At 42.2% G+C, this 24,969-nt stretch overlaps 1 protein-coding gene across 1 annotated transcript; it reads right to left on the bottom strand.

Moving 5' to 3' along the window:
* Positions 1 to 166: 166 nt before the first annotated feature.
* LOC116790744 (vitellogenin-2-like) lies at positions 167 to 23,270 on the bottom strand. The gene is made up of 35 exons (XM_032696058.1): positions 23,225 to 23,270; positions 22,842 to 22,862; positions 22,508 to 22,659; positions 20,471 to 20,722; positions 20,160 to 20,321; positions 19,883 to 20,031; positions 19,326 to 19,476; positions 19,063 to 19,220; positions 18,817 to 18,982; positions 18,210 to 18,335; positions 16,977 to 17,195; positions 16,346 to 16,563; positions 16,134 to 16,231; positions 15,590 to 15,714; positions 14,859 to 14,960; positions 14,126 to 14,245; positions 13,827 to 14,016; positions 12,863 to 12,956; positions 11,915 to 12,100; positions 11,571 to 11,715; positions 10,562 to 10,787; positions 10,301 to 10,476; positions 9,695 to 10,039; positions 9,399 to 9,446; positions 9,161 to 9,250; positions 7,450 to 7,662; positions 7,216 to 7,358; positions 5,725 to 5,863; positions 4,892 to 5,018; positions 3,474 to 3,660; positions 2,111 to 2,202; positions 1,536 to 1,633; positions 1,302 to 1,461; positions 453 to 614; positions 167 to 308 (listed from the first exon to the last, which is right to left on the bottom strand). The coding sequence occupies exons 1-35, from the start codon at positions 23,262 to 23,264 to the stop codon at positions 169 to 171; spliced, it is 5,220 nt and encodes a 1,739-aa protein (XP_032551949.1). The 5' UTR covers positions 23,265 to 23,270; the 3' UTR covers positions 167 to 168.
* Positions 23,271 to 24,969: the final 1,699 nt, after the last annotated feature.

The raw sequence follows: 24,969 nt of genomic DNA, 5'->3' as shown, positions 1-24,969 counted from the left end.
GCGGGGCCCGCCCCCAGCGAGCCGCGTGTGTGGGGAGAAAAAGGTTTCGGGGAGCGCGTTTACAGAGCAACTCTTTATTGAAAGTTGACACCCGGGCAGCCGTGTCCCGGGTTGTTTTCAAGAACTCGAGAAGAACCAGAGCAGAGCGATGTCCCGCAGGGACCCCCCTCAGGAGCGAGTCGGTGCGGGGGCTGAGGCCGGGCACGGCTGGTGCTGGCAGGAACACGCCGTGTGAGCAGGCACTGAGCTCACCACGTCCTCGGATTTCTGGCCCAGCCTAAGCTGCCTTTCCAGGCTGGGAGCAGAGTCTGTAAACGAGAAAAGAGGAAAAAGAAGTCAGGCCGGGGGTTTGGTTATATATCGATGTACTCCTGTGTTAGTGCGGTGAACCTCACGGTTTTTCACAGACTCACGGTCGCGCATTCTGGATGTGTTGCTCACAGCAGACTCACCGGCTGGTACACAGTGGAAGCCCACGGAGACGGGAACAGTCCCGGTTGCTGAACAGCCTTCCACGCAGCGAAGAACTGGCTCCACAGAGAAGCATTTTGCTGCCATCTTCTCAAATCCAACTGCCTTCTCAATTTTGACAAATTTGCGCTGCAGCTTGCAAGCTACAAAACATAAGTTCTCATGAAGCACCTACAGAGTTTAGATAAGTAACTCTGTGGACTTAATTTTGTAAAATTAGCAACAACTAAGACCAATGGATGAATAAAGTGACACAAATTACGTGAAGCTAATCTGATTGAAGTCAATCTTCTGTCAAAGGCTTAGGCTGTGAGAAAATGAGGCATATAGGGCACGGTTGCAAGAACAGAGGCTTGCCACAGATAGGATCTAGGTGGGAGACAGATGTCCAAATCCAAAAAGATACATTTGGAAACCTTGGTCAACTGACGTTCAACTTACCCAAACTATGACAGCACTTCATTTTGGGGCAGTAGTGGCTCCTAGACATCCATATATCTATTTCTGTTCTGCACTGTCAGCAGTCAAACTGCCTGCTTTCCATACCAACTTAGCATCTCAGGGAGTTTTAAGTTGAACACACAAACTTCAGGTAACTACACAGTGCATAACTTGATAGAAAAATACAACAAACCCAGAACTTGCACTGAACTACTAAACTTGGGAAAGAGAGGGTTTTTTTCCTTTTTTTTTTTTTTAGTCTGGGGCCACTAATCATAGAAATAGCAAAAAATGAGATGATTGTGCTACAATTAATATAAATAACCTATTCATGTGACTACTTAACTAGTTGAAGACAATGACATTAACATATGTTAGAATCTTAGTACCTCCAGCACACGAGTCTTCTGAGATGATCCAAGACTGACCAAAACTCACTGCATCCTTAGCTAAATATCCACTGGGCATTTGATATTCTCTTTCCTTTTCAGCATCATATTTTCCACAAATGCCACATGTTTTTCCAGCCATCCAGAAAGCAACCTGAATCTTTGTGGAATAAAAGTGCACATAAATCTTTTTCTTCTAAAAATAAAATCACTGAAAATAATTTTAAAAATTACCTTAAGTCTATGCCCATCATAATATAGTTTATCTATGCCATAATCTGGGGCTTTTAGTGCCAATCCTTCCTCTTCACTGCTGATCAGTATGCTTGCATCTGCAACAAAAAAGGAAAATAAGATTCCTTCTAAAATGAAGTTACTCTTTTAGGGCCCAACTTGAACTGTTTGTTAAGTTCCTGGGGACATAATGCAGGCTCTGATGTATCTTGAAATAGATGGGGGGAATGAGAAAGACTACTGCTCTCTGCCCTGGAACAAGCGGAAGCCCAGTGACAAGAGTGGCTGTGACAAGGGACACCTAGGTGCTTATTCTGTGCATCTCTGGGATCAGCAAAACATCCCACAGGCCTGCATTTTTTGGTTTGTGCAAAGATGCACAGGATCAGCATCTCTTTCTTTGCTCATCTTTCTTGCCATCCCGTATGAAAGCTTGCATGAAGGTATGTTAAAATCATCTAATTACTTCTCAAAGTAAGACGATCTTTATCTTGAGAGGTGTTTGCAGGATCCTATCCTCTTCTTATTCAAAAGACCAGAAAAGATTAAACAAAATATAAAAATGAGGCTCTTACCAGAATTAGATGTGTATGGAACATCTCTTGGGGCTTGGACACCATTAATCTTCAAATGGATGAGTCCATTGGAAACATACATGTCAACCTCACTTTAAATAAAGGAAATTAGTGTAAACAAAGGCTTCTCCTTTGCCCAACTAAGCTCACAGTTTCCCGTTCTGGTAGAAACATCACTGCAGTATGCTCACATCATTCTGGCATGAATCATCTGCTACCCTTTAGGAAGAAGATTGAGAGTGCCCAGGAAAGAACACCAGGAAGAGTGCTCACAGCACACCTTTCCCTGGCTTTACTCATCTCTGAGTGTCTGCTGGTGACCAGGGTACAGGCAGGAAGACACCGGGATACAGGACCTTTGTTGCAGAACAGTAATTGCTATTACATTTGCATAAATTGAAGGTGCTTTACATTTCAAAGGAAGATTGGATTCCCTTGGGGGGAGGGTCTCTTGCAGCCTGAAGAGTCTGTGTATTGTAGTATTTTCTTCAGAGCAGTGTTTGCTCTAATGAAGAAATATGAAGCTCAAGCACATCAAAAGCTCATCCAAACAGTTGTGTGAAAAGATCAGGAATGGTTCAGTGACAAGGAATGTCTTTATCACAAAAGATACAGTCTATAAAACAAGCACCCTTGTGCTTTTCATAAAACAGATGCAGGGAATACTAGTTTGTTTCTCTAACATTAAGGCACGGTTAGGCACACAATTTTCAGAAATTAATAATAACTTGTAATGAAACCTTGCAGATCAAAGTCTATTTATGCACTTTGAAGAACACTTCTTACAATGATTTTGGTATGCATAATCCCATACAATTTAGAGGTGATTGCTTGAGGATGAAACGAAGTGTGTCTTAAAGTAATTTCAAATAGATTGAAACATTATGCACCAATCAAGGGATGACCTAAGAGAGTGCCTCTAATCTGGGATAAGTAATACCCTTTTTAGTTATGTCCACTTCTCAACAACTCTGCTGAAATGAGTATGGATTCTAATTTGTTCTAATTATTAGCTTAGAGTAAAAGGCCAGACTAAATGACTGCTATAGTCCCTTTTGTATTTGTAGTTTATGTGTCTACTTAATCACTAAGGACTGAAATGAGATGGTTAAATCTAACAAATTAATGAAGAATTTGGGGCAGTAAAGGCTGTAGGTTACTGTGAACCTCAGATATATTTCAGAAGCACTTTTAGAAGACAAACTCCCAAATCCCAGTCGACACTCTTCGATACCTTTGCACTGACATCAGTAATTTTTGCATGAGTCTTGTGCTAGTGCCAATCTGCCCTACAAATTTGATCTCCATGTTTATAGCACATCAAGCTTGACATCTGTTTTTTATTAAGTTTGCAATTACTTACTGGCTGGAGAGTCTGACATTTACTGCTGTAAGGTCAGCAGACTCTTCAAGTCTTTTCATCATCACCAGGAATTTAAGCTCTGGACTACAGTCCTGCACCAAGACATGGTAGCAATTTGCAGGCATTGAATAGTTAAATTCAACACCATTGAAGGTTGTGATCGTATTTTGGAAAACTGAACAGTGAGCTGAAAAAAAAATCCAGTAAAAAGTAAGCCTTCTATAATTTATATAAGGCAGGTATTCTATTTTAAATTTAATATGAATTGATTAAGAAAAAAAGACCAATTTTTGGTTCTACCCATTCCCACACAGAAGTGAATTGATTCTGTAAGATCAACTATTAGATTTGTAGTAATACAAAAGTAAAACTTTGCTCATCCCCAAGCAGCAGCGCAACCCACTCATGGTTCAATCACTGTCTGAGAGAAATTATGCTCACAGCTGGTACTGGTGCAACTCTCTTTTGGCTTTTCTAACTTTGTTGTAGTCAAAAGAATTTCTCAAAGGTTGCTAACAACTCACATATCATTAACATTAGAGAAAGTTCACTAAAGTGCTGATACCTTTATTGGGTCATAATCAGGATTAGAAATAGTTAGAAGGAGGGGAGACAAAAATACCACACTACACTTTTCGCTTTTTCACTGTCATGGTATTTTGTTGGAAATCCTACCAGCTCTAATCCTACCAGATTAGAAATTATTTTACAACAATTTTAATAAATACCGATTAGTTTTGGTGTTTTCCAAAGAAATATCATAGAATCATAGAATGGCTTATGCTGGAAGGGACCTTAAAAGGTTATCTAGTTCCAACTTCCCTGCTGTGAACAGCGACACCATTCAGTATGCATGGTACGATATTACCCCACTGATTCCAAGCAAGATGTCTTTATTACAGGATTACATAAAGCTTTTCTATTTAAAATTTACCTTAAGTAAATATAATGTAATTAGCTCTTAATACAGCATTAATCAAACAATAATCCCTTCATAATCAAAGTGCAGGATTTGAAATTAATGGGTATAATTTTGAAGCTGTTTTAGCTTTTACATAACAGTGCTAATCAAACAGAGCACCCCAAATCAGAGGTCACTTTAATGTCCGTCTCACAAATTTTGTAATGTTTTTTCTTCATGAACAATCTCTGCAGTGAAATGGAAACAGATGCATTTGTAAATGGATGTATTTGGAATCACTATTTGGCTTGGAATTGAATGTCTAATCTTCCTAAGTCTCCTTTTCTTTACATCTTTGCAGCCTCACAGATATTCATACGGATGCTTTATTTCTGTCTGAAGTCCAACTGATTTTTTAAGTGAATGTAAAATAATTTCAAGTTACAGCAAAAGTACAAATCACGTTTACAAAATCTGCAAAGCCAATCAATGCCTGTGCAGATAGTTGCTTACTGACCTTTAAAACTTTCAATGAGTGAAAGTGTTGCTTGGGAAAAGACATTCCAGTCAGAGGATGGTAGTGTTGAAACTGGACGTGAAGGGAATGGCAGGGGAAGCCTGATGGCTCTGTTGTAAATTGTGAGCTGAAAATCAATCAGAAAACAAACATGAATGCAAATGCAAAGTACAGTGTAGAGATGAGATAACATTTTCCTCTAATGTTCCAAAGGGACCGTACAGACTGAAATCTAAATTAACATCTGGATTTAGGCCAGAAAAAGAATTCAAGTCCTCTGTCTACCACATGAAATATTCTACAGTGTAACACATCTTCAACCTATAGAACAGCAGTGCTATAAATGAATTTGGAGAGTCACCAATTTGCAGCTTTTTGGTAGCTGTACACCTCATTTTCTCGCAATCTGAATAGTTGGCTTACCTGAGATGCACACCCTCTCTTTGCCTATGCATCAGGCACTGTTATTTGGCCACCATGCTTCTCTACAGCCTGGTTTTACTATCTTTCCAGGACACAGTAAAACCTATCATCTTTCTGAAGATTTGGGGGGAGTGGTCTTTTTAATGTTATTGTTAATGTGCTGTCAATCATGATGGTTGTTTTTGTAACCTGTTTCTTATTTCATATGCTTGCATGCTACATGAGAAAGAGAAATATGTTGCAAGATATTTTCATAGCAAAACCAATTGCATGAATATAATGTCTTGTGATGGCAGCTTCTTAATAGTTTAATAATTTTTTTTAAAAAATCAACAGGTTAAAAAAGCTATTAACCATCCATTTCATAAGTACTGATGGCTCCAGGATAAAAGATAATGGAAAATAGTCACCTCTGGCAACTTAAAAACAACATCACAGGTTCTCGGAGATGTCAAAGCCATAACCAAGGTTGCCTGGTGAGAGGGACCAAGTTGTTGCCTTAGGGAATACCCAAGCACATATGCAGCTCCTGGAAGAAATGAGTAGAACCTGAAAAAAAAGGAAGTGATTAAAACAATAATCTATCTTTGAAAAAAGTGGTTATTATTTGTTCACATTAATATAACCCCATAAAGCAATATGTATTCTGTGTTGGACGTGTTTTGTGTCAGGGTTTGGTGATACCTGATGTTGTGTATAAAAGGAGGGGCAGGAAAATTTATTTGTTAGTGGGTGAATAAGATCTCGAGAGACTGGAGGGTAGAGTGATATGAGAAGCAAAGTATGGCAAACTTGTTTTAAACACATTCAGAGTTAAAAATAGACACCAATTACATAAAAATTAAATATTAACATGCTAAAAATATTAAATTAGTATTTAATATTTGTATGTCAGTCCTGCAGTGATAACTTTAAGCAAGGATCCTTAGCCTACTAAGACTGTCAACAACCTGATGGAGGGATCTCTACGATTGGGTTTCCTTACAGGCTTGGGACTCAAAAATGGAAATACAGAAAATATTCCTTTCTAAAAAGGCATAGTCTCAGAGCAGAAAAAATGTAAGTTCTAAGTCTTTGCTCCAGGGTAGTCAATTGAGTAGTTTCATCTCCTCTAATAAGGGCAGATAACACTTCAAGTAATTCAATATGGTATAAAAAGTTAACCTCCTCAGTAGACATTTGTTAACAAAATTACTTGTATGCCTTTAATGTGAAAACTTGTGTTGCATGCATATTTAGTTTACTGAGTTGCTGTACATGTCTGTATTTCAGTAGCACTAAGAAAAAAATTAAGCTTCAGTATGGATCTATATGTTATTGCAGGCAAACGCATGTATGAATACAAAGAATGCGTGAATACAACAAACACTATATGTATATGGAGACACATATATGTACTGAAAACGTACAGTTTTCTTCCAGTAAATGTCATATAATATTTGCTATTTAGTGTGCATAAGCCTTATAGGAATGTTTATATCACCTGCTTCAGAAGCCAGAGGCCAGGTGCCTACATTAGGAAATTAGTCTGCCTGTACAGTTGGTAAGAGGCTGACCCCTTCAGAGAATCAAGGTTAGGCTTCTGCTCTAAGCCTCCGTCAATTAGGAAGCATCAGGAGACCAATCTCCTAATTCAGGCACTTTAAATTAAAAGTCTATAGTAAGTTAGGTGAATCCCATCATCGCAAGTGGTTTTCCTGCAAACTAAAATGCGCTATGCTTTGGGGGAATGAATACACAGAAAAACCAGACATATGTAATCTGATTTTTCACTATCCTACTGATTTGATTAAGGGGAATTTTTCCAGCTTGCAAATTGCAGAACTGAATTATTTGTAATTATTTGTAATTATTTGGAGCATTGACATGTGAATTTTTCAAAAACTAAAGTAAAATCTCACCATCTTGCAGTTGTTCGGATTATTGAAGGTACTGTTAGCCACTCTAGCTTCATCTGCATAGCTGGATAAGCAGCAAATTGCCCTGTTGCAATCTGAGTAGCAATCTGGTAGTCCTGGCAATCTTTACCCCATTTAAGAGAACCCTAGTAGAGGGAATATACATATTTTTACATAAAACATAGTAAGATCATTAGGTTTCTTTTACGTTTGAGCTGATCATTGTTTTAAACTTACTGATACTTTTCGGTAATTTATCACTGAAGCATCAGCACAGAGTTTCCATCTGCTTGGTCTTGTGATGCTTGAAACAAACACCTGTATTCTTGACCTCCAGGGTTGTGTATCAGCGTACAGGACAAGCTGTAATCCTGTTGGCTGCTCATTTTTGTGGATGGCACGAAGGACCGCAGCCAATATCGGTGGCTTGCTGTCTCCCAAGAATTTAGGCTTCAGTCAGTAGAGAGGAAACAGAGGCCAAAGACATAAACAAAGCATTAGTATTACTATACTAAAATCACAGTTAAAAAGTATTTGCTAAGGAAAAGTTTCATTCAAAAAGCCTTTTTATGTGAAGTATGGGACAGCATCATAGATCATTACTCAGTCTATTCAGTTCATATGTAGTTTTGCCACAGTCTTTTGAGAGAGAGCTGTCATGACCTATGTAAGTAAAACACTTTGGGAATTTTTTTTCTAAAGTAATTTCAGTGTAACAAAAAGAAGTATGGTACTATATAAAGAACCAATGTTCCCCAGCTCAGCATTGCTCTTACCAACCTGTAGTTTCGCTAGTAGTCTTTTTGATAAAATTAGTCTAAGCACTTGTTTAAAACCATGATAATTTGTTTTGTCCGAGGGATCTGTTCAGTGCAGTCCAAAGTGTGGTACTTGCAGGAGGAGCAGCGCGTGGCCCCGTTCGACGTTGGACCCTTGTGCCCAGCAGTAGCACCTGCTCCAGCTGTGAATGTCCTACCCAGCTGTGGGGACGGAGCCCTCGCCTGGCCATGGGGGAGCTGCAGGTGGAACTAACTGTGGGGCAGCAGGTCCTCCCTGAGCTGCCAGGTTGGAGTGACAGAGACACACAAAAGGATTAGGTGAGACAGAGCTGGAGAGGGCTTAGAGGGAAATGGGAAAAGAACAAGGCAGTGGCTGAGAAACCATTCAGGGAAGTAGTGGTAAAAAGAAGGACAAGAGAGGGGAATTTAAGCTGCTGGGGAGAAGCTGGGGAGAAGGTAGATCTGACTGCCTTTTTTCCACAAGCTACTTCCACTAACAACTGGGAGCTGCTGGTGCAGAAGGGTTGCCTCAGCAAGGACGGCTTCTGTTTTACAGGCAGGTAGGTCATTGTCTGAAATGTGTGAAATTTTTCTTTGTTGAAATCTGCTCCAGATTCCATCAGTTCTTACAGAAGGACTAGGTACCATTAACTATGTACCATGCAGGCATTCCCAAATAAACACCTGGATTGCTCTCAGAGTTGGAGCCTTGCTGCAAAGTCAAGGTCTTTTCAAAAGCCTTTTACGGTCCTGCTAACATGAACAGAAGGACTCTGCAATGAAGACCTGATAAATAAAAAAGTGGCAGAGTCACCTCCTGAACTTTTACAAAAAGATATACAAGAAAAATATACCTGAAACCAGTTTCTAATCAAGCAGGTCAGCACTTCTAAAGTGTTCTCATTGTTACAGTGAATTATTTACTGAGTAACACAGATTTCAACATATGCAGCAATACATTGCAGTTTCATTAAAAAAATGTAGCCTTGAGTGCATATTAAAAAAACATTCAGTGATTATCCAATGTGCTCACCTTTAGGAAACAAGAAGCGTTCAGTTTCTTTTTATACACCTAATATGCTAAATCACCGTATTTTTCCTGTTCTGTTATAATAATAACTGGAAATGCAAGGTAGTTGTTTTGATTTTGTGCAGATTAAGGCACTCACCTGAGACATGGCTCTAGAGATGCCTTCAGCACTAGCTGCTGAAGAAGAGGAAGAGCTGATGCTGCTGTTCAGGATTTCCCTTTCTGGGCCCTGCAAAAGCAGAGAATCACCTTGAAGCAGGTTGCCTACTACTGGAAGTTGTTGCAGAATCAATTTATCATATTTTTATTCTCAGAGAACTAGGGTCTAATTGCAGCAAATTTGTAGACCCTGCTCCCACTACATGCAATAAATGTACCTGTTCATCTGCTGGCTTAAACCGAAACTGGTAAACAGGGAGGATTACCTGTGAAAATAGTATGTAAGAAGACCTAAGAGAAAATGAAGAGCTAACTTTTGATAAATGCATTAAAAATTCAATATTGAGGATGGAAAAAAGCGAAACAAAATTAAATTTTTTTAAACCTTTTACACTGAAGTGCTTCAAAGAACCAGAGTTCCTCTTTCTTTGGTTCATGCTCTGTGAGCACAATTTCCTGATTCACAAAAACAATCACTACAAGAAGTATAAAAAGTTCCAGCCGGGTGAATTACCTGTTGTTTGGAATTTTCACTGTGCCCACTGCAGTCCCTGTCCCCAGAGTGGTCTTCTTGGCTGCTGCTGCATACTTTACTGCTAGTGGAGCTGACACTGCTGCTGCCACTTCTCCTGCCACTGCTGCTCCTGCTGCTGCTCTTGCTGCCACGCTTCTTCCCAGATTGCCTTATTTCATCTTTCTTGTGACCATTTCCAGGCTCCTTGCCATCAGCAGAGGAAGCAGCAGCAGAAGAGGATGAACTGGAGAGGTGGGGTGCACGGGGCTCTGCCCAGAGGCCTGTATCTGCAGTCTTGTAATCTCTGTTAATCCGTTTTGTGCGGCGACGTGTTTTATTTGAGGCCTCGAAAAACAGTTGAAAGCATTATGAATTTATAGCTTGTTTTGTAACATTTCTCTGGCTGTCAGAGAAGTTACTCACCACAGGCTATCAGGGAAGTAGAACTTCCTGTCCCCACACACTGCAGGAGCTGTACCAAAGCTCACCTACACCCATTCCTCCCAGCCCAAATCCTTGCTTTCCTTGGGCCACTTTTTCCACAGTGGAAACCCTTGGCTTTTTTCATAGGAAATACTTCCTTCTCTGATGCTCAAAGTCTCTTACCGTGAACACATTTTCAATGCCTAGAATCTTCTTCAGTTTAGCTTTAATGTCCTCATATGGAGATGTCTCTTCCTCTTCCTTCGACCCTGAGCTTGCTACATCAATTATTTTTGATGCTGCTTTGGATCCTACTTGAATCTCCAGCTCTATTTTGTCAATATCAGCATCTGTATGAACTAAAGTCAAAACATTTACATTCCAGGATTGCAGTGCTTGAGCATTGTTCATGGTGATTGACAGAAAATCTTGTTATGACTGTACCTGGCTTCAAAGTTATTTTGGCATCAAGTTCTCCAACAACTTTGTGCAGATAGGTATTTCTTAAGAATGCAGAATTTTGTGACTTCAGGCTGAGGCAAGTAGAACATCCCAAACTTTCAAATTTTTTACAGAACATGCGTGTGTAAAATCTTCCTGCGCTGTGGTGATGTGCCTCTTCTGAACCTTGCTGGTATCCTTTGGATATCACACTAGGAATACTGCTTTGCTGCATTAAACAAAAATATGGCAGATAAAGTTATTTTCCGACCAAAAAAAATTGTCCCAGTTCTTAAAATCTTTCCGTCAGTTCTCAAAGAAAATAATGACGGTTCTGCTTAAGTACAGAAGGACTGCATAAAATTAGAGGTCCAAGCACTCGAAGCAGTAAGATTTCCTGCAAAGTGCTCTGTGGAAGAGGACGGCTCTCCTGCCCACCCTTTTCCCAGCAGTGTATTTCACAGACACATTTCCCAATGAGAACCTGCAGGGTTCTTTGGAGGGGCTGCCTCTCTGTACCTGTTTCAGGCTTCTAGCCTTCCTGTTGCAAGTCAGCGTAGCCTTCCCATGCCAGCCTCAGAAGCTGAAGAGTACACAAGAGAATGTGCTTCTGCAATCCACTGCAGGGATTATCTCAGGATTTGGGAAGAAAAATCTATATCCTGCCCGAGAATCATATTTTTCACATTGCTCTGACTCAGAAAAAAAGCGATATTGTACAAAGGATATGAATTTCACACACCCTCCACATGACTGTAAAGAAAGAGGAACACATGCTTTCAAAGCAGCCCTGACTGCATGCAATGAGGAGAGTGAGTGGACTGTGAATGATCATGTCTCAAACCCATTGGGTCTTAGTCTTGATTTGGGAAATGTCAGTCCCCTGTTGAATCTCACCATTGCTGTGCCTGTGATCTGGTTAGCCAGCTCCTGTGTTAGGTGTGCCCAGTCCTTCTGAGGAGCTGCCTGTTCTCTGCCTGTCTGCAATACAGATAGTGAGATGCCTCCTTACCTTCCAGCTACCAGGTCTTGAAGATCTTTCTGGTGGCTGAAATGGCTGGTCAGAGATTCCTGGCACTTCTCCTTTCGGGAGAAGCTGAGATTTTTTTTCGGAATCTGCTTCCTGCATGTTCCTTGAAATAGCAAAAACTTCACTCCTGTGGATAAATGGCACACAAGTAACACCTTCTGACTTTGCTTACCCATCTTTAGTGGTGCAAGAAAGACAGTACTAAGCTTTATGTGGCTGCCAAGGTATGGCAAACCTTAACAAGGAGTTGTATGCTTGTGATTTTACAACAGGGAGCTCACAATCAGTAAGACAGAGCAAATCAAATGCAGCAAGCTCTTCTGTACCTCACAGCTGCAAGCTCAGCTTCCTGATGGCAGGGAAGGGTTTCAATCTTCAAATTTTTCTCTTTCATATTTATCCTGGCATCAAATTTCATTGTAGTGTTGGCACTGAACTCTGCGTGAAATTCAAGACCACTCTGAAAGTACTGGGTATTAATCCCCATCGTTGCAATCATTTGAAAATATGCCCTGAAAGAGTGGAAATAAAACCAGACATAATTACAGATTAATATGCACATATTTAACTTTGAAATGCAAAATTACATTTTCATGCTGTTCTGTTTATTGTAAGAGCCACTACTGATGGATGAAGAGATTTATCACAGCAGGATAAGAAAAAACCTCAAGTGCCACTGGAAAAGGTGAAGGGATTTATCAGAATAACAAAGCTAACAGGGACCCTCTGACTGCATTGTCACTGATATGTTGCTTGAGAACAAGATAATGCCAGAATCTTGTAGCTTCAGATTGTGCCTATTTTTTTATTATTATCACTACTATTATTATCATTATTAATATTATCACTATTAGTACTGTTGCTTTTGCAGATCCAGAAGAATTTCCCTTTTTCCCCTGAAATCCTTCTGGCTTGTACCAGGGGGTGATGCAATTCTATGCTGAAATTTTAAAAAACTGCTCATACGTTAGCAAATATATTTTTACAGCTTAGTATCTTTAATCACTGAACAGGTGAAAACGTGAGTATTTTTAGCAATGACAGAACAGCACAGTATCCTGTGGGATACAATGCACGCTGCTACATTTGCAGGGTTGTAAAGCATCAGGGGGTTGTGTTGCTTTCTCACTACTTAACTGTTCTGGACTAGCACAGCTGTCCCAAATCTGGGACAAATAGGACCCCTCTATAATAACATGTGATCACATATGTACTTCAAATATAAATATAAATGCTCGTGCATTTATATACGTGAAAATATATGTAATTTTTACTTTGGCCTGATGTCGGCATGAATATCCATCTTGGTTTCCAACAACTGTGTAGGTCTAAAATTGTCAGATAATGGTGGTGACATCTGTATATCCACTGCAAAAGACAGACAGGAATTATATGAACAGAGAATCATAAAATCATAGAATATGCTGAGTTGGAAGGGACCTGTCAGGATCAAGTCCAACTCCTGGACCTGCACAGGACACCCCAAAAATCACACCATGTGCCTGAGAGCGTTGTCCAAATGCTTCTTGAACTCAGGCAGGCTTGGGGCTGTGACCACTTCCCTGGGGAGCCTGTTCAGCAACTGACAACCCTCCAGGTGAGAAACCTTTTCCTGATAGCCAACCTAAACCTCCCCTGACTCAGCTTCACGTTGTTTCCTCGAGTCCTGTCGTGGGTCATGAGGGTGAAGAGATCAGTACCTGCCCCTCAGCTTCCCCTTGTGAGGATGTTGGAGGCCACAATGGGGTCTCCCCTCAGTCTCCTCTTTTCCAGGCTGCACAGACCAAGTGACCTCAGCTGCTCCTCATACAACTCCCCCTCTGGGCCCTTCACCATCCTCGTGGCCCTCCTTTGGATGGTCCCTAATAGCTTAATGTCTTTTTTATATTTTGGTGCTGAAAACTGCTCACGGTACTCAAGGTGAGGGTGCACCAGAAACAACAAGTGCTGGAGTACAATGTTTTCAATAAGTGTAGTAGTTAACACATGGGCGGTGCTTTTACATTTTTAAATACTTTACATGGTTATTTAAAGGTTGCTACTCCAAACCACAGTTATACAAATATGTCTCAGGTGAAATATGCTAGTTACTTCTCAAACCCTTTGGAGGTAGCTGATCATTGATGTTTCCATATTACAAGGGTATTTTTCAAGATTATAGAGGGATTTAATTTCAGCAGACGGATCGGACCCACAATTATTTTGGGGAAACTGCTCGGTTTGATGTCCCAAGCTCACCGTCGGCCGCAGTGTGGGCCACTGCTGCCCCGCACAGCCCGAGCTCCAGGGGCACACCGACCACTGTGGGGACAATGTGCCGCAGCTCGCCCACCATTGCTGGCAGGGTCCATCGCCCCGAAATGCCTCTCTGCACCTCTTCCACAACTTTTTTTACCACTGGCTGCCAGTCTGATGATCCAGTTAGATGCTGAAAACAGAAAAAAAAACCAACTTAGTTCAGGTAAGTAGGTAAGACGAGACATGGAAGGGAAATTATTTGGCATTGCAGATAAAAAAGACAACACACTTGTCAGTACCATCATGATCTGTTGAATGGCATCTTTGTCAATGTCAACAAAGGCGATCTCTTGGCCCAATACTTTGATGTAAGCAGACACCAGAGGGTCTTCAGGAGGCAGTTCTTTCCATCCTAGAAACTGGTGGTGTTAAGGAGAGAAGGGGAGAAAGGGAAGAAGCAGAAAATGTCACTTATAATAATATGTCAGCAAACAGTTGATCCCATCCAAAGGAGGCAAAACATAGTTCCTTAGCCAGAAAACTAATAGACACCTTGCAAGTCTGAATCAATGTGAATCTTATGTTGCATAACTGATTTCAGAGCAAGTTTCCCCATGTAAGGATGAGGTAAGGGCTTGGTAATTTCTGCTGCTGTAAGTAGTAGGTGACACCCTAGGACTCATGAAGAAAAATCTTATTCAATATTCATTTTTAAAGAGAAGAGCAACCACTCTTACAGTGTTACAGCAAACACTCTTAAAGTGTTTAACATACACTTTAAAACATTCTGGCTCCCAGCATCTTCATCATCTTTTGTACTGTACATTAAGAGCTGACACATGTTGAATGAAAAGGTGGCATCTGTTGACAGCGAAAGTACAGTGTAAGTACATCTTTCCATGACCACACAGGACAACTAACTCCTTTCATACTGAAACATCAAAGGGATGGCTTGGTGGGGGGGTGATGCAACCCTGGTGCTGGCAGGAGTCATCTATTGCAAATAGATCAGAAGGGTGTGCAAAGACATACCGTTTTACCAAGCTCCTTCAGTGTCTTGTATGTATCATACTCAGCAAAGGGAATATTCTGCTTCCTGATGAGCTTGGCTAGGCTTTGTGACCGGAGAGCCACCTGTAGGAACAGAGTCAGGTGTCGCAGCCCAAGTATAGGAGAGCTCAGGAAAACCATTATACCTGGTGTTACACTCGCCGAGGCCATGCTAAAGATGTGCTTCATGAAGCCATTGCGTTATAGGGCCATGTCTACCTGGCAGATGACTGCAGGCTATGGCTGCAGATGCTGAGGACGTGCTGAGCAAGTCAGCTTTGAATTAGTCAGCGGGGATAATTTTAGGGCAGAGTGGAGCTCAGCCCAGGTTGCAAAGCTTGCACAAGAAGCTGAGTAAATGTCTGAATGCTGTTGCATGGAGCTTTGTGCTGCCCTGGCTGCACCGCTGGCTGAAATTTGATTTCAGCTGCTATCTCCCTGTACTTATGCAAAAAACCCTGGGTCCTATGTGATTTTAGGTGGGCAGATAAATATTCTGCTGCATAAGCTTTCCTCTACTCCTAGATTTTCATGTCTATATTGGATTTGTTCATTGATGAATGTATGTGTTAAGAAGCCCAAATAAAAAAAGATACCTAAGTAAAATCATAATAATTAGCTAAATTTTCTCTTCCACGTCCACCCTCACAGCCAGCAATGGAGTTAAACACTACGTTACAGTCTAAAGTTGGCTGTTTTAATGCAATACTTACCTCGATAATATCTGTTGCAGTATTTGCATAATATCCTCTTACTTTTGTGATTATATCGGATGGAAACATGGTGCTGGGACTGTTCATTAGATAGAACCTCCAAATGGCACCAGCTTGATATTCAGCTATCACAGGGATAAAAAGCAACAGAGATTTTTGTTAAAGTCTCCAAGGTGTCTGGCACAGCCACCTCAGGTACATGCCATAGTAGATCACAAGGGGTTCTGCCAGAATTCAGTCCCACAGGTCCTCAAGTTTTCAACCTCAAGAGGAGAACTTTACTCTAGGGAAAAGTTGACACAACCCCAGGGACTGAGGAGGGATGCCTAAATCCATGTGCAGGCACCACTTTCCCCAGCAGATACCTGGGAGTCATGAAACGCTCTCAGGGAATTTTTCATGTTAGGATGGTCTTGTGCTTTTCATATGTCAAAAGTGCACTAAACTCACAGCCCATGATTGGATTTTGGATGAAAATCACAGCACACAATAGAGGCACTGGGCTACGTAAGCAGAAGGAGTGCACAGGGCACTTGGTACTCACAGGAATAATCACCAACATGAATGACCTTGCTGTAACGGTAGCTCAGCCTGTCAAGTCTGGGGCTCAGGAGTTTAATGGCAATGTTGCAAGCAGAAGATCTGAGTAACAGAGTTCAAATCACGTGAAGAGAGTTGACTGTGACCAAATACTTAGAAAACTGCAAGAAAAACATCATCATTTGCTGCTAAAAATGTACTTCTTCCTCTACTTACAGTTTATAGAGCTGTGGGATCCTGCCCACTGCCAAAGCCTTCATGTGTGAATATGTGAAACTGGCTACTTGCAGGCTGGGCTCTGTCAGCAGAGAGCTGGCCATAGCTGCTACCGTTGGAAGAGCAGGCTTAGTTTCAAACAGGACAACACAAGCCGTCATTCGGACATTAGGAGCAAGTCTATTGTCCATGAAGACCTGGAGGGTGATCTCCCTTACCTAGAAGAGGAAGATACAACCTGTGAGTAGCTCATAACTTCCTAGTGAGCAGTGTTTCCTAAACAGTGCATATGTGCTCTGCAACGAATGGAAAAGAGAACCCTAAAGAGAGACTTGAGCATGGGACCTATCACTGAAAATGAAGACATTGCTGGATGCACAGTGAACAGGGCCAGGAGAACCAGCCATTAGGAATGAGCACAGTGTTACAGTGACCAAGCAAACTCTTTCCCAGAATATCAGCAAGGGTGGGATGATGTCAGGAATTTGCACTATGGGCAAGAGAAAGACCAGTAATTGAGAAACCTGCCCAGAGTTGCTAATATTACTTGATGGTTTTATTATTCCTGAATCACTAAGCAAACCCAATCTATACACTTTAAGACATTCGTTTAAATAATAATTTCAGTTACTTTTACAGGGTCTTTTCTGGCAATTTTCCTCAAGGCCAACACGGCATCAGCATGAATTCTGCTTGGCAATGAAACTGCAGCTGAGGAAAATGTTGGCAAAAACTTCAGGATGCGTTTGATACTGGCTGGCTCTCCTGCATTGCCGATGGCTTTCAGGGCCAAGGACATATCTTTGGCATCAGCTTTGCTGGTGGCTTCAGTAGCAAGGTCATGGAGTGGCTGAAAAGAGTAGACTGTATTAATCTTACCAGGTAATGATCTTGCAATAGAGCATAAAAATATGCATTGCCATAGCAAGCAAAACAACTAGTGCTGCAAACCCCAGAATAGAGTTATATTGCTCCCAGGAAAAATTGCACCATCACTATCAGAATGCCAAACATGGACCATACAAACAAGCTTGATTTTCTCCTTACACAGGGTTGTAATCGATTTTGAATTGTGCCTGAGTGTAGGAGGTAATCCCAGGTGGGTGCCTGCACCAGAGAGTCTGTTGCAAGTTCAAAGGCAGTGCTGAGCTGATGCCAGGATCAGCCGTTTCCTGGGGCACCTCTGCCAGCCCTGCCAAATTGCACTTGCGTATTTTTCACTTCCTAAAGCAACAGCAAGTTTACTTAAACAGTTTTGCTGTTCTGAGAAATTACCCTTCTGGTGGCTTGGCTTTATTTCACCCTTCTTTTGGAAGATTTAAACACATGTCAAACACTAGCGGGCCATCTCTGGGCTGTGGCCCTTCTGAGCAAGGAGCTGGAGCTGCATAGTCCAAGGACAATGTCCTGAATATTTCTGATGGTGATATACAATTATATAACAGGGCCTCTTTGGAAGCCCTAACTTATGACATATCTAGAGCTTTGCTTATGTTCAGTCTTTACTGCCTTTTGAGTACATCTTTTAAGAATATTCTACCTAATGTAAAAGTAGAATCATAGAATCATAATTATTTTGCTTTAATCCTCACTTTGTCGTAGCTAAACAGTTTCAGGCTGTTTACAGGATCCGTTTCACCCCAGACCTCTACAACTACGTTTGAAATTCTGAACTGCTAAGACCTGGTCTTTCAAAGGCACCAGGCTGGTGTTTCATTCTCTCTTTGAAATTTTGCAGGCAATCACAGCTAAGAGTGAGGCATGCAAACTGCAAGTTACCTAATTGCCAGCATTGTGAGAGCTAAATTAGAGGCATCTTTAAAATTTCTTCACCTTTTATGAGTAAGAAATGAGAGTCACCTACCTGAAGAAGTTGATTTGGACATAGTAAAGTCTGAGCACAGTATTTATTTACCATGCTACCATATCCCAGGTAAACAATTATCCGATGCACCAGTACCTTCTGGATTTGGGGACAGGTCAGAAAAGTCTGCAGAAGAAAGATGTATAATTTTTTACTGTTTCTAGTAATTAGAGCTGGTATTTAGCAAAAATTTCACTTGAGAAGCAGATAAAATTCATTAGTGCTTTTCCTAAATGTTTTCAGAAGCTAAATCAAATACTAGACACTTAGCTACAAGAAAATTAAATAGACTTGCCCCAGTTATGATGGTTGCACTTCAGATATTGGTTACATGATATTATTTTCTTGACTTTGTCCTTTTTTTTTTTTGGCAAAAAAATCAACACCAGTTTTCTTAGAATCTCTGAGTTTAAGCATCAGATATAATTAAAAAACTCTTGGCAACAAGTGTTTGGAACCATTTTCTGAAACATTCTGCATTTTTGTTAATGCCTTGCATTTTACAAACTTAGAATAAAATATGTTGCATCTTTCTCTTATAATCCTGGGAATTCACCTTTAAAAAAGAGTGAGAGGGGAAACAAAAGGAAGAATGCTCTGTACTCACTGAGGCAACTTCCAGGGTTTGCTTGTTTGGTGTAACGAAATGGAAGGCGAGAGGGAGAGTCGCAGCTGCTTCCCAGATGTTCAGCTTCTCGTCATGAATTTTTTGCTTCAGGAATCTGAACGTGTCAGTAGCTCCAGCAGCACAGATGGCGCTTAGGAACCAGGGCCTGCCAGGGAGAGGAGGATTCATTATCTTCATTGCCCAGTATGTCTCTGATCAGAATCCCTGGCTGAAGGCAATAGTTACCTGTAGGGAAGTTCGTTGACAAACTGCAGCCACAAAGACTCAATTTGATCAAGGGTCGCTACACGAAAAAGCTGGACCATTTGTAAGAACTTGGCTGAAGCTTCTTTAGTGTCTCCTTTCTCATTATTCTGAACTAATTGCCTCAGCGTTTCTGTTAACTGTGGGAAAAACAGACTGTTGGAAATATCCTTGTCTAAAATAATGATATGATGACCTGTTAACCTTATAAATAATGAAAGTGTGTGAAAGTAAGCATCTAATACCTGTAAATCTGGATTTTTAATCCTTATTAGAGGAATTGGCATTTGGAGTAGTTCTCCTGAGAAATGATAACGAAGACTCCCTTGGTTTTGCAGCTGAGTTTTTGGTGCACTGATAGGAGTACTTTTGATGCCGACCAAAGACAGTTCTTGTCTTCAAAGGAAAGAGGGAAATGCATCAGTAGCCTGTAAAGGCACTCTGTGTGTGAAGGACTTGTACAGCGTTGGAGCAGACTGAGGGGTGCTCAGGCAGGACTGTTGCATCGACTGCAAATGGATCGTGCACTTCTCTGTTTATCCATTGCTCAGGATTATCTGGAAATGTTATGTTACTGCAGGAGCTTTTAGGAGAGTCTGCCAAAGTCTCTGAGAGGTTGGACACGTTTCAGTGGCCCGAAAAGCAGGGCAGAGCACCTGACTGGGCATCCCAAGGGCTGTATGATGTTTTGACCCTTTGCAGCCACAGGGCAGATTTTTCTTGTTATCTCATGAATCAATAGTAAATATGTTTTAGCCATCTCCTCCTGCTGTGATAACCTAAGGACATGCCCAGTGCCTACCTTGCCTCCATGACTGCTGCCGCGTTGGGTTCATTGAAGGGAGAGATCTGGTACACCTGCTCAGAGGTAGCAGACATCAACGATACCCCGCTATCATCATACTTCATCTTGTAAGTGAACATCACCATGCCCTTAATGTTTCTGACTTTCTAGAAGTGCAAAGAGACCCACTCAGAAATAGGAATGGGCTAGTGGCACAGACAAGCCAAACTCCCCGTGAGCATTGGTGCAATGTGTGACTGTTGAGCAGTGGCTCAGGGATCCCTGCTGCTCGTACCGGGGAGCAGGTAGGGCAGGGGCGGATGTATGACATTCCCACATTTTTCACCGCTTTCTCCTGGCAGTTCGTCAGGTCCTTGCTTTTGGAAATGGTGGCCCAGTGACTCTTGCTGTCATCCTGGATAATGTATCTGGTTTGGCAGATGCCTTCAATCCCAGCCTGCAAGTATTCATTAAACACAGTAAACTTCCCACTTGAAATAGCAATAAGAAGGTCTAAGAAAAGGATCTGTGAGATGTATGTATAGGCAACTTACTCTATAATGATAAAATGAGGATAAAAGTAAAATCAGAATGGAAAAAACAAACCTCCTGTAGTTCATACACATTTTGTGACTTTTTGATGGTTATCTGCATCATGTTCAGAATCCCTCTCACTAGGTTAGTGCACAGAATGGGACAGTCCTCAGGGGCAAAAATACTTCCAACCCTTCCTTCAGTGTATTCAAACTTAAAGGCTTGGCTGAGGCATGTAGCAATGGTTTCTGAGAGCCTCAAAGATGGAATGAAGGGGTCCATGGGCCAGAAGCCATTTTGTTCCTCCAGCTTTGGTTCTCGAATCTGTGAACAAAAATAGGAAAACAATCATACTGTTAACCATCCCTTTGAAATTGTGCTATAATAGGGAAACTGGGCACTTCCAATCCATGACCAGGCACAAGCCACTTGTCCAATGCCATAGGAAACAGTTTCCACCTCAGACTCCTGTGCTGGGCCTAAGAAGTTTCCTTGAAAATGCAAACTTCCGTGAAGGACTTCTGCAAGAAAAATAACATTGTGTGAACAGGATTCCAAACTTCAGTAAGTCTGGTGAAGCACCAGCTGCCAGCAATCTGTACCCACAAGATACTCACCCCTTTTCCACAGATGACAAGTGAGATTTCCCTTCAGTCTGCAAGGCAGCCAAGCCCTTATTGCCCAATTGCCTGCCTAAACACACAAGGACTATTCTGGCTGCTGGTCCGGGTCCAGCACACCCCAGAGCACCAAAGCTATGGCACAGCTGATGGGGGAGCAGAGGTGAGTGCAGAAGCTCACACATTCTTTGGAAGTGGCTGACACCCCTTTGAGCTTATCAATCTGTAAAGCTTGCACACAAGTCCTTGACTGCTACCTAGTGGGAAGTGTGTGCCTGCATGCACATACACATCTAGTCGTACACACATGCACACACACTTCCCACCCTTGTACATAAAAGTACATGTTCCTGCACAGAGGAAAAAGGTGTTGTCTTACTGCTCTGTTCTATTTTAGGTATATATAATCAATGCTGCAAAGATGTCTTACCTCATCACATTTTCTCAAATTAATTCCTACTCAAGATTTGGTCTGCAATTGCAAAAGTTGTAGCAACTTTAGTGAGGTTACACAGAGCCTGCAATTGCAGTACTGTGTAAAGTTTGACAATAGATATTCCTTTACACTGTTTCTGTAGTATATGCCCAGGATTACAGACTGAGAAAACTCCTAGGGTGAGTGTTAGGGCACCTCTTACAGCTTTCTCCCCATGTGGAGTCTTCTCAAACCCTTTTCTGTGATCTTTCGTGCCGTGCCATGCCAGTATTTTAAGCTGTTTGGTTTAATCTTTTTGATGAGTAACAGAGCTTCCAGATCTGATATCATAATGGCATTACCCTCAGAATTCTTCACATTTGAATTAAGGCCTATGTGAAAAATATTAAAAGGAAGATAAAGGAGACAGGTGGGTCTTTCTCACGTGATATCTGAATTCCAATGCTGAGCTTTTCTCAGGCTATGGACCAGGTTGAAGAACACGGATATTTCACGCTTGAACGCTTGTTTTCATATTCAAGCTTAATGTTGTCTTATTAAAACTATCTTAAGGACATTTATTTAAAGCAGCTGCCTGCCACATTTTTGCATGGAGGTGAACCTAAGGTACCTTTAATCAAGGGGGCTCAGATACTGATGGCAGCAGAGCCGGAGCAGCTCTGTCTCCCTCCTGCAGAGGAGCAGGCTGTGAGGAAGGTTGTGGCACTCCTATAAGTCCCTGTCAGTTACCCAAAATATTTTGGATACAGCTGCAAAGCCCTCAGCGGTGCCCTCGGCTCTCCCCCATCACTTCTTGCGTATATAGGGTGCAGAGCTCAGTGCCCATGTCCACAGCTTTGCCCTAACTGGGGACTTGTCACTGCCTGAGCAAAACCACTTGGACTGACATTGGACTTACAGGGGTATCTCAGCAGTGGGAAGGGCCCCGAGCTTATGTCTGAGCTCTACATCATCTTTTTGTCAATTATTTTGCCAGCCAGGAGGTATGAAACTAGCATCTGTAACTATATGATGAGGATGGGTGGGTGGGTTCCCATAGCCATGGGGATTTACCTGGAGAAGGTGGTTGCTCTGAGACATGCGGCTGATCTCCAGCTTGCCTGTCAGCCTCACCCCCGCCATCGCCAAGTCTCTGTCAGGCAGTCCATGCATGATGACACTCTCATAGCCATACAGGTAGGTCTTGCCCATATGAAAAGCAGGCTCTATTAGGAAAAAAAATAACAGAAACACCTCCTTGGCTATGACTCTTGTGATCTTACTTGAACCACCCCAGCAAAGAAAGGTGAGGCTGTCACTGCCAATAAACAGGTGCAAGCAGTGGGCAAGGCGAGGCTGTAGGGGAAGGCAGCATGGGAGCTGCTGGCTGGCAGAGGGAGCCACTTACCGAGGTCCTGCTTCTGGCCCCCTGTGAGGGAGGAAAGAGAAGTATGCTTGAAAAAAACCCCATCTCTGTAGATTTTTTTTCATGTATTATTAATTTAGTCAGTGTGCTAATGGTTGGCAAACAACCAGTAACGGGCTCACGAGGTGCACCCCACACCCCCAGGACACCAAGGCTGTGCCAACCCCGCTCACTAGCTGCTGCTTGCTTGGCTTTTCTCCTGCTGCTGAGCTTAGGCACAGAAATCTAATAGTTTACAGCTGAAGCCATAAAAGGGCTTCAGCAAATGAAGCTCTAAATATCCCTGAAAACCCTGAGGAGATGCAGTTCACTCAGCATCACTGTGGCTGTCACAGCTCGGCAGTGCTGGTAAAGCTTCAACTTACCCACGAGGGTGAGCACCAGGGTCAGGATGAATCCCTTCATGCTAAAAGTGACTGAAGCCCACAGGGGAAAATCTGAGGCTTTTATAGAAGAACTATTAACAGGCACAGTGAATTTTGTTGAGTTATCAGTTTCTTATCAACCAAACAAACCCTTTGAGGGAAAGGGGGTAGGGGACAAGGCGATGGATATATTTGCTGAGCCAAAACCGTCACAAATGCTCTTGTTCTCACCTCAGCGGCTGAATGCCATGAAAGCCCTGCCTTTTGAAATGAGTGCTTAAAAGTATTAAAATATATTTAAAGTCAATTATTATTAACGTGTAACAAAAACTACTAATTTTCCTTATTCCCTGGAAGCACCTGGTGCTGTTGCAGTCTGTGCTGACTTTGCCCAGGTTATACTGACCTGACCATAAGACACACAGCTTATCTAACTGATAGTGCCCCAGCAGGATTGTGCAAAATGCCCGGGCAGCCCTCCTGCGACACCGTGCCCCTACCTGCCCTGCTGTGAGTGGGACAGGCTGTTGGCACAACGCTGCTCTCTGGGGACTCTCTGGGGACAGAGAATTCACCCAGTAACACAAACCTCCCAGCATTGTCACAAAGGCTGTGGCTAAGTGCTGCTGATATCTATGCTTCCCTCACCTGCCTTCTCTTCACCACATGGTGGAGTCCCCTTCTCTCATCAGCAGGCATTTTCCCCGTTCCTTTAGAGGCAGCCCCACAGGTCCCTCAGGCTGCTCTTGGCTCCAGGGTTTCGCCTGGTCCCCAAGGTCCCTGGTACTGCCCAGTCAGGTCATGGAGCTGTGCACAAGTACAGCTCCAAGTAGCTGGAGCCACCCACACTGCTCCATCAGGAACCTGCAGCAGGAAGGCTAAGGCAGCCCCAGGACTGAGGGGTTCACATTGGTGCCCTGTGGCTGCTGTTTGCCCACCAACCTTCTCCTCTGTGGGTGGGGATCCAAAGCTACTGCCCAAGTCACTGTGGGAAGGGACAGGATTCAGTTTCCCATCAACAGACCAGTGACTCCTACCCAAGGCAGCTTAGTTTTTGTAATGTTGTATAGGTGATTTTTTTGTTTTATAATTGACAGTTGGGATATAATTTATAATGTCTGACAAACCGTGGATTTTGCTCCTGGATCAAAGATTGCATCTCTAGGGAAAAAAAAATTAATTTTGAAGCATAGCAAATCCTCTATATTTTTACTGGCTCTGTATTCAGAGCCAGGACTTGTTTTAACCCCTTCCCTTGTAAAACTCATAGCACATGACAGAAAGCCAAACCTAGAGAGACACATCATGTCTTTGGAGATTTGGTAAAGGTACTTGAAGGGTTTGAGTATGCAACTACTGGCCACTGGTACTTGAGGCTCAAAAGCTAATATACTATGACATAAGTCTATGCAGCTGCACAGATTTAGTTGTTTTTTCTTAAAAACCCAGCTTGTGGGCAGGGACAACTCCAGGTCAGTGGCAGTGAAAGTAGAGAGCTGCTGTGATGGCATATTAAATGCAGCAAAGCTTGTTTTCATAAAGTTATAACGTGGTATCACTGAAACACCCCACTACTATAGCAGTGACATCAAAAACTGAACTCTAACACTCCTCAAAATAAGTTCTTGCTGGGGGCTGTACAGGCTCTGCCCAGATGCAAGAACAGGGTTTCCCCAAAATCCTCAGCACTGCAGCTCGGGGCTGCAGAATCTTACCCCCATCCCACCCCATCCCTTGCTTTGGGC

This window comes from Chiroxiphia lanceolata, chromosome 9 (assembly GCF_009829145.1).
Source record: "Chiroxiphia lanceolata isolate bChiLan1 chromosome 9, bChiLan1.pri, whole genome shotgun sequence".
In the NCBI taxonomy this organism is placed as follows: Eukaryota; Metazoa; Chordata; class Aves; order Passeriformes; family Pipridae; genus Chiroxiphia; species Chiroxiphia lanceolata.
The sequence above is the reverse complement of the archived record's forward strand: the minus strand, read 5'-3'. Positions and strand labels throughout refer to the sequence as shown.

Coding starts and splice junctions, on each gene's coding strand:
- LOC116790744 (XM_032696058.1), bottom strand. CDS start 23,264: ATGAAGGGATTCATCCTGACCCTGGTGCTCACCCTCGTGG. Junction 7,663..9,160: donor TCTCTAGAGCCATGTCTCAG/GTGAGTGCCTTA, acceptor TACTGACTGAAG/CCTAAATTCTTGGGAGACAG. Junction 1,462..1,535: donor ATGATGGGCATAGACTTAAG/GTAATTTTTAAA, acceptor TATTCCACAAAG/ATTCAGGTTGCTTTCTGGAT.